The sequence below is a fragment of the Mycteria americana genome, chromosome 17, assembly GCF_035582795.1.
Source record: "Mycteria americana isolate JAX WOST 10 ecotype Jacksonville Zoo and Gardens chromosome 17, USCA_MyAme_1.0, whole genome shotgun sequence".
Classification (NCBI taxonomy): Eukaryota; Metazoa; Chordata; class Aves; order Ciconiiformes; family Ciconiidae; genus Mycteria; species Mycteria americana.
In genome coordinates, this window is record NC_134381.1 from 11153168 (window position 1) to 11162556 (window position 9389).

Sequence of the window (9389 nt, forward strand, 5' to 3'; positions counted from 1 at the left end):
TAGAATTACTGTGGAAGTAGTTGTTTCTGGGTCACCGAAGGAAACTTGTTAGCTATCTCCCTGGATATACTTTTCAGCACACGGATTTTTATTTACTGATTTCTACTGGTGAACAAATAGTGCTCGGTGCTATACATTTATAAAGCACAATCCCCGTTTCAAATAAAAGGTGACAAAAATGGTCAGTTAGCCTCTGGAAAGTATATTTTGCAGAGAGAGGGGAAAAAAAAGAAAGCAAGAGAGAGAGGGAGAGTTTTGCAATGATGAGTTCATTCCTACAGCAGCTATATGGACATTATTTTTTGTAAAACAGGTGTAGAAAGGTTAAAAACACCAAATAAAGGTCTGATTTTCAGAGGTCCAGGTATTTTATAGGGTTGAATACCTTACAGCCTCCTTCACATGAACCTGTAAATGAGAACCTCTCCATAAACCCTTGCTTACGCTTGCAAAAATGAGATGTTTAGCTCTCCACAAGTAATAGTATTGAAAGCTTTTTCTAGACAGGGGTCAGAGCCATTTTATTGTAAGTGCAGATGGATTCAAAGTGCAAAAGGATTGAGCTAAAGGAGATCTCAGTATGACAGGGTTGTTACTCCAGCTCCAGCCTAAATGACTGGACCGAGGCTAAAGTATGAATCAGTGCCAGAAAGCAGGGCTGGAAGTCGCAGTTCCTAGCCTTGCATTCCGAGAGAAAGATCGCATTCACAAAATGAGTACGAAATGTGGAGGGAATGTCTACGTAGGTTTGACTTCTTCGCTCATCTCAGACCGAAATGAGTTGACTCCGTGGGCTAACATGGAAGTCATTCATCCAGACAAGGTCTATCCATGACACGCATTTGAAGTCTTTACAGGAAAAAAATCTCCCCCAAAATGGGAATAAGAAGATGTTTCCATTATAAAATGATTGTGACAACTCGGCTGTTACTTTTTTGCCCTCAGCCCAGAAAGCATTTCTTGCATGCTTGTCTCAGCACACTACCTTAGCGGCCCTTCATGTGCAGCACCATAGTAATTTATCATTACCCAGTCTCCAAATTATTCTAGTGTTGATTAAATTAGTAGATGCAATCACAATCTGAAGCAAGTTAATTGAGAGAATTTATTTGGCCCTGACAGTTTTATGCATGTTTGATTAAGTATTATAAGGTTTGTTTTTGATTTTGCATAATTTAACTTTAAATCCTGCACTGGGGGGGCCCATCAACTATTAATGACCGAAATAAACTCTTTTAAGATGCATATATTTATGATTTATTTCTAAATGCAATATCTTCCAGATTTTTTTTGTTCTGTTGCCAAAGTGACAAATATGTTTAAAGTAATATTTTGAGCCATTCGGTTCATGCTATAAATCTTGTGAAATGTATACAATTCATTAAAAGTTTTGAAAGAAGTACAAGTTAGCATTTATATTGCAACAAGTGACATATAAATGTGTATGTTTGTCTTCGAAGCGTGCCATAAAATATATCAGCACTAGCTGGCTGCTGTGACTAGTACTAATGGCCCGCTCTCTGGGCTGATGATAAGTTTCATCACAAATCTTCAACGCTGTCAACACAAAACTGTTCAATCAACAGGAATATGAGTTGTGTCTTTAGTAAAATTAGCACAGGAAAGAAATACAACCTAGAGCGCTGCTGGAGTGTTGTGGGCGGGTTGCCTTCGGGCTGAACCACAAGCGCTCCTTCAGGATCTTACCTCTTTGAATGTCAAAGCTTCAATTCATGCCTGACCCGAGGACAGTTTATTTTTTATGAAGATACACATTCATTTAAGCAGCAAAGGGGTCAAAACAGTTCAGGCAGAAAACGGAATAGTGCCGTCTTGCTTTTTTGTCATCCTGACCTAGGAAATTAAAAGGGTGAGTCTCGGCACTGACGCTGCTGCGTCGCACCCTTGCACACACATGTTCAGGTTGTGGGGTCGCTCAGTGGAGCTGCCTGGGTTTTTCTGGAGGCTAGGAAAGACCTCCAGCCCTCCCTTCCCACCCTGAGGGGTTCCTGCAGGATGCCAGGAGCCCCCCTTTGCAGCACTTGCATTCAGCAGCATCCCTGTAATTCTCTGAGGCACAGCTGGAAAACCAAAGTACCTTCATAATTTTGTTGCTTGGGCTGAAATTCCCAGCTCTGGGCTGTGGCTCCAGTCCCAGGCAATGGTGGAGGGAAATAAATGGAAGGTGGCTCTCCTGCTTATCTCAGTCACTGACCAGATGTTCCCAATTTCATGCTATTGGGAAAATGTATCAGCTTCGCACCTCCCCTTCTCGCTCCCACCAGAAGGTATGTGGGAGACACAGAACTGGCAATTTGCTAGGAGCACACCACCGCTTATTACCTCAGCTGTAATTCCCCGTGATGTACGTCCTGCACCTCAGGCCCCTCTTTGTATTTGCAGAATAAAACTGCTCCGCGGGGCAGGCGCTACCGCAGGCGAGCGGGGAGGGACCGGAACAGAGCGTTCATCAGCGAGGCAGCTGGGACGCGGGGAGGTGTTTGGCCTGGTGCCTCAGCCGCCTGTGCAGTGCGGCAGGTCCTGGTCTTGGCAGATGGCTTGAGTTGTTATTATTTAATGTTTTTCCACCGTGGTAGTGCCTAGACAGCAAGCAGGGCAGGGAGGCAATGACGAAGTTCTGTATTCTTTCCATTACGGAAAGTAATTCTTAATTAAAGCTGAGAGAAAACAGCAGGGAGGAAGTTTCTTTTCCTTATTTTTACATATTGCTTTTGAATTTTCCTCCACCTGTTTGTTTTTGAAAAACTTTTTGGATCTTTCTGGCCTCTCCAGAAGTTTGGATCTCCTATATTTGCTTTTCTAAAAGTGCTTGAGCTCCTTCAGCGGGGTGAAGCGCGGTCCCTCCCGGGAGCGCAGGCAGGAGTGCCGCGGGCTCTCCCGGGACGTGGACTCCTAACGCGTAGCTGCCCGCGCTGCCCCAGCCGCTCGGCAAGCCTGGATGCAACCCTTGGGCCACAGGCCGTATCGGCCTGGCCACGAAACCGCGCTCAGGGTCACGAAAGGCCCAGCCCACGCGCGACTTGGAGAAATCTTTGCCGGGCTCTTGCTTCAGGCAACGGTGTACGCTCTGCAGGTGATTCTTTTACTGGGCATCTTCCAGCACCCTCAGGACCACGCGGTGCGGGCAGCTGAAACCCCTGCGTGTGGTGACGAGCCGAGCCGGACCCACGATCCCCTCCGCGGTGTTTGCCGCCGGCCCGGTTTACGGTGGAAACGACCTTCCAGGCTCCCTCGGCTTCTCTGCCAGCCCTGCCGGGCCCCACCCGCCGGAGGCGGGACCCCCCGGCACCCCCGGCAGAGCTGGGCCCGCCGGGGTGGCCGCACAGCCGGCAGCCCCGGCCGCAGGCCGCTCTCCTCGCCCCCCGCCGTCTCCGCGTTGCCCGGGCAACGCGGCGCCCTCCCGCTTCCGGCCGGCGGGGGCGGCGCGGCGCGATGACGCCATCGCCGCGCGCCTCCCCGGCCGCTCCCTGACCGCCGCCGCCGCCGTCGCCGTCACCGGCCGGAACCGGAGCGCCGCTGCCCCCTGCACATGCGCATTGCGGCGCTCGCCCGTAGGCCCGGGCCTTCCATCAGCCCGGGCCCGGGGCGCCTGGCCTCGGCGGCCGCCGCCCGGCGGGGAGCCATGGGCAGGACGGTGAGTGCGGGGTGACGCCTCGGCGCCGGGGCTGGGGCCGGGGGAGGGAGGCGGCGGCGGCGGCCCGGGCCTCGCCCCCGCCCTGCAGCGGCGGGCGCCTCCGCCCCAGGCCCCTTCCGTGCTGGGGCCCGCAGCGAGGGGCGGCGGGTGCGCTGGGCCCGGTGGGTGCCACAGCGGTCGGTCACCGTCCGCGGGGGACCGTGGGCCGCGGCCCCGCGCCTGCCGGTCTGGGGCTCGCGTGGCAGCGCGGCCTGCGGGTGCGGGCCGGGCCCGGGGGCCCTGGCGCCCGGCGGGGCTCTGGCTGCCCTGAGGCGAGTCGCTGGTTGCCCTGAGGCGAGCCTCTGGCTGCCCTGAGGCGAGTCGCAGCCGTGCCCCGGTGGCCGCGCGGGGCTGTCGCTGCCCGCCCGGTCGGCGGGGCTCCGCGTTGTCTGGGCTGGACTTGGGACCTCCCGGGCCACGGGGAAGGGCTGCCAGAGCCTCCTGCCTTCAGTCCCTTTCCCCGGTCGATGCGGTTTGGTTTAGGATCTGGTAGGATGTAGGAGGAGTTTGAATTTCCCCTCCTTCCGGTGCTCCCTGCGTTCTTGTATCAGCACTAACCTTTATTTGTCATTGTCCCTAACCTCGTTTGGCTCCTCCTGGAACACTTTGGTCCCGCTGGTCCTGACTGATGGCCCTGTCATCTGTGAACGTTGCGGTCTTTCTGTCATCCCTCCTCTTCCACGAATTACGAGTACCCTGAGCAACAGCAGACCTTGCCCGGAGCGTGTGATAGATGAAGAGAAGTAGCACTGCATTTCGGTAGCTTTCTCATCGTACGCTCCATTTTTAAAGGAGAGGGAGTGAAAACTCACCAAAGTGAATGGTTATCCCGATTTTTAACTTCCTGATGAGGCCGTCATTAATGTGATGCTTGGGGTCACGGCAGCATGGCTGACAGTGAGTTGCCTGGGCCTTAGAGTTGAAATCCTTCAAGCTGTAGGGTGATACCCGGAAGAGACCGACTCAGCTTTCCAGCCTCACAGCCATGTGCTTTAAAACAGAAAGGCCCCAAAAAATAATCTTGAGGCATGGCTGTCCAAATCTGTTTCTAGGCATCCTGTGCCAACATACAGGCTTGGGGGCCTGCTCTTCTGTATTCTGTTTGGAAAACGTTGGCTGTGCGTGCTCTCTGCAGCGTGTTTCGTATGCCCTGGGTGAACGGTGATGGTTCTGTGATAGCAGAAGGTGACTGACGAGTTCTTTATCTGTGATTTTCTCTTTCCTGTCTGTGTGTATGGCATTGCATACAAGCTAGCTGATTCTTTCCAGCATGTATCGGTAAGCTGTAATATATATGTTATTGAGCGTGTGATTCTTTTTAGAATCTTCATGGGATTAAAAATTCATGCTTGGGGAGGGGCCTTGTAATTCTGAACTTTTTAACACACAAAATGAGCAAATTTAAACTTACTCTCTCGTTTTATCTTCTAGATCAACTCATATGTAGAATGTTGTGAGTCTATGAAGCACCTTAGCAGTTTCTTTCACTCTTCCTAGAAAGCCAGGTGTCACAGGAAAACTTCACTTTTTTGTTACAAGAATTAAGTGGCATCCAGAAACGGCAGCGGATTACCGACCTTCTGCTGAGTGGATGGCAGCACCGTTAAAAATGTAATATTTCAGAAAGTTAATTCTATTCTCACAGTGTCCCTCTGCTCGTGGCTGTTCCAGTGTTGATATTTGAGTTTATCTAAAGAGCATGAACCTACCAAAGGCTATTTATTTACGTGGTGGGCCCAAGCTGCTGCTGTTCACAAAGAGTAAGTCTCTGCAGCTGAGCCGTTTGAGCGGTTCTCTTGGATTCATCTATTGAAGGTTTTGTCCGAATCAAAACTCCTCAAACAGGGCTCAGACATGAAGCCAGTGTGTTCAGTTTGCCCCCGCAAACTACAGCTTATGCGAGCGGGGTTTGTGCTCCGTCACTCAGGCGTGGTCTTGCCGAGCGCTCTAATAGTGTGCACGCCGGTTTCCCTGTGGCTGCTCAGGGACTCGGATTAAGAAGCTATGTAAGAGTTTGCTGGAAAATGATAAGCTGCCTTTTGTGTCCTGGTGAAAGAGGTTGTAAGGAGAGACTGCGTCATCAGATATGGAATGCTCTGAATCCAGAGGATGTGAATTTTACCCTGTCTTGCTAACTTAGTCCTCCAAAAATACCTCTGAAAACAAACACTGAGCAGTATATACACAGCATGTGGGAAGCATGTCCGGTTGCATGCTCCAGGCACAAACCGATGTTGTTTTTAAGTAGTGTTGGTTTAATGCCTGACCAATTTATGTGTCTTGCAAAATACATTCTTGTAACACACTTCTGAGCTGCTTAGTATTTCCTTTCTTCAAACAGGAAATTATGGCAAGGAGGCACCTAAAATTACGAGAGTGTCTTTGATAACTGAGAACAGACCTCAGTTTCTTAAATTCCTTAATCATAAGTTAACCCATGCTCCTTTTTATTAGTTCCTGACTCACGTAGAGCCAACAGATTGCCTGCAAATTTCTGTAATGGCGAAAAGGAATTAGAACCCGGGGCCGAGCAGAAGAGATCAGAACTGCTATTTCCATTGACATGTAATTTGAGGCAGGAAGCAGTGAAGAGCCTTACCCAGTGATGCACATTGTATCAGAGAAGGTTTTTGATATCAAAGTACAATTTTCTGCAGCCTTATAATTTACTCTGTGATTAGTCTTGTTAGTAACAAAGTAAAAAAATCCTTGAAGTAACTTTTAAATTACTTTAGTTTTAATTTTAAGAGTAACAGGATCTCTTGTTCAACAAAGGAAAGATCTGCCCGGATCTGAATGCCTGGGTCTGAACGCCGGGGTGTGCGAGGAGGCGGGGGAAGTCCCTGCTGTTTTCTAGCATTATCTGATGAGTGCATTGTCATTTCATAATTCCCGGAATTTGGCGCATCATAAGCCTGGGGTGAAGCAGAGAGCAGCTAACAGGCCACTGCTCATCACTCACAGAACAACAATGGGTGTGTGGAAGGATGTTGAGATTATAAATCCTAAACACTCCAGAAGATCAAGATGTTTCACTTATCTCTGCGGGTCCCAAAGGGAGAAATAAACTAGTCGATGTCTTTGAAAGGCTGCCTTGCCATTGGATGCAATGACAGTGAGACCGCAAGGCTCGTCTGAGCAAGGGGAGGTACATCCTGTAGAGTGTGAAAAACATGATTGCCTCATTGTTCTTGCAAGAGCTTCCATTATTTTCAGTTTGTTTATTTGGTGAAGCTTTGCCAAGTTTTGAAATGAGCTGAAATCTAGAATCACCACTGTGTCTGGGCTGTAGAATTCACTTGCAAAAGTACTTGAAGAACTTCTTTTTTTTTTCTTTAAAAGAAATATGATCCAATGCAAACACATACATTAATATTACTGCTCGCATGGGTGGACTGTTGCAGGACAGCTGTTTGATTAAGAAGGACCTGTGAATTAGCCAGGATAATTCCAGAGCAAAGTTCTCATCTTTCCTGCATTAACACTGTAAAGCTTACAAAAGGTTATGACTAGCGCTGATATTGCATGCTACTAGGGAGCTGTTTGGAATCTGACTTGGTGATGATGGAAACAGAATTGTATTTCTCTATGTCCACCTGGTAAACAGTAAGCAAAGCAAAGTTCTTTTAAGTGAAGAAGTTGAGTTTTGCAAAGCAGTTGTAAGTAACTGCCAAGCCGGAGAGTATCTGCCGCGCTGCCTCTCCTCCTGCTGGGGCTACTCAAATGTGTTTTCCTTCTCTGCCTTCCTGCAGGTCTCTTCCTTCCTGGAGATTCAGCAAAGAGTTAGCATTCCCAGGCTGTTGGATCTCTTCCATGTTAATGGATGATATTTGATATGTGCCCTGTAAATCCTGCCCTGGAACTCTGTGACCGGTGGGGTGCCTGATGCCTGTAATCCCCATTCCCCGCCGGGTCCGTTCGTTCCACGGCCCCCACACGACCTGCCTGCATTCGGCCTGTGGCCCGGTAAGGACCACTCACTTGGTGCGCACCAAGTACAACAATTTCGACATCTATCTCAAATCCCGATGGATGTATGGATTCATCCGTTTCCTGCTGTACTTCAGCTGCAGCCTGTTTACCTCCATCCTCTGGGTGGCACTCTCTGTCTTGTTTTGCCTTCAGTACCTTGGCATCCGGATCTTCCTGCGTTTCCAGTACAAACTCTCCATCATCCTCCTCTTACTGGGGCGAAGGCGGGTAGACTTCAGCCTCATGAATGAACTGCTCATCTATGGAATTCATGTGACCATGCTGCTAGTGGGGGGGCTGGGATGGTGTTTCATGGTATTTGTGGATATGTAAATAAAACGCGCATGTGGGCTGAGAAGGTGACTTTTCTTCTACCCCAAAATGTGTCAATATTTTCTTTTCTTTTTTTATATAAATTAATTTATTTATCAGTGCTACTTTTTACTGGTAAATTAACGTACTTGTCTCTGGGATTTGTATCTTTTTGAGGGTTGAGGTGCCATTTTGATTATCAAAGTGCAACACTTGATTGGGTGTTTTTTCTTTGCACGGTGCAAGTTAATATAAATTTTAATATACATTTCTTCCAGTCCATAGGAGCCTACTTTGCTGCTGTTTATCTGTGATTTAGGCAGTGATTTTAGGCAGTGATTTATCTGGAGGACAGAAGCCAGATAACTTTGCACCCCACGCTCTTCACCCTTTTTCTAAAAATGTTCTTTAATGTCTCAGGCATGTAATATGTGTCCTACCTGACCAGTGTTATCCTTTCTTTATGTAGTTTGCATTTTGCATATTCCCTGCTAAGAATATGGGGCCAAATTCAACCGAGTGTAGGGGTTTGGGGTTTTTTTTCTGTTTTGTTTGTAGATTTGTGCAAGACATGCTTTTAACCCACTATACTGTTCTGTTCACTTTAACGTAATTATATAGCTTTGAATGGCTTTGTCCTTTTCAGGCAGTTAGTGCTCAGTAATCGACTCTTACCCTAATAGGACAAATCCGCTGGAGTGATGGGAGCAGTTTGGTATCATGTGCTCTTGAGATTCCCAGTCAGGGCAAATGCGTTAGCATTTTGCAGTGATTAGGGGGAACCCACTGCAATGGTCCTTAGCGTTTAGATCTTGGCATTTGGTTCTACGTTTCCCTGAATTGATTAGTTCCAGTTTTCACAGAGGTACTTCTGTCTTACGGAGTATGGTGAGATGAGACTGTCTCACCTAGGAGAGATTGAAAGCAGAGTACAATCTGAAATGGCAATAATTGTTCTCTGCGATTACAGAAAATGTTCTCTCTCCTACCTCTGCAGCAGTGAGAGTGGGGTCACTGGAGAGCTTTGCTAACAGCTCAAGAAGGGAGTTAAGCATTGAGCGCAGTTTCACGGGTCTTGATCTAAGATCTCAGACTGTTCCTCTGCAGTCAGTCAAGTAACTTTATTTATCGAGTCCAGAAGCTGGCTTAAAGTTTATTTTTATTCTGGTTTTGTTTGTTTTTCCCTATAATGGAATATTGCTCTTTTCCTTGTGTTCTTTAAAGAACTGTTTAAAAACAAGTTGGTAAAAATGGAGACCCTTTTTTTTCCTCCCCTGAAATCATTGGTGTCGATCATAACGGAATAAGCAAGACTGGAAATATGTGACTGTTCTTTTATGATGTCTTTGGTCTGAGATATGAATGTGGTTGAGAACAAAGCCAGTTTGCACATAGGGAAGGATACTTCGTA

The 9389-nt window shown here is 48.0% G+C and overlaps 1 protein-coding gene across 2 annotated transcripts; it reads left to right on the forward strand.

Moving 5' to 3' along the window:
* Positions 1-3514: 3514 nt before the first annotated feature.
* On the forward strand, positions 3515-9054 carry TMEM250 (transmembrane protein 250). Of its 2 annotated transcripts, XM_075519542.1 has the most exons (3): positions 3515-3655; positions 5126-5305; positions 7447-9054. In XM_075519542.1, exon 3 carries the CDS (start codon positions 7580-7582, stop codon positions 7997-7999), a length of 420 nt encoding a protein of 139 aa, XP_075375657.1. In that variant the 5' UTR covers positions 3515-3655; positions 5126-5305; positions 7447-7579; the 3' UTR covers positions 8000-9054. The 2 variants fall into 2 exon arrangements, with proteins under 2 accessions (XP_075375657.1, XP_075375658.1); XM_075519543.1 differs by lacking the exons at positions 3515-3655; positions 5126-5305 and adding an exon at positions 5321-5454.
* The last annotated feature ends 335 nt before the right edge of the window (positions 9055-9389 follow it).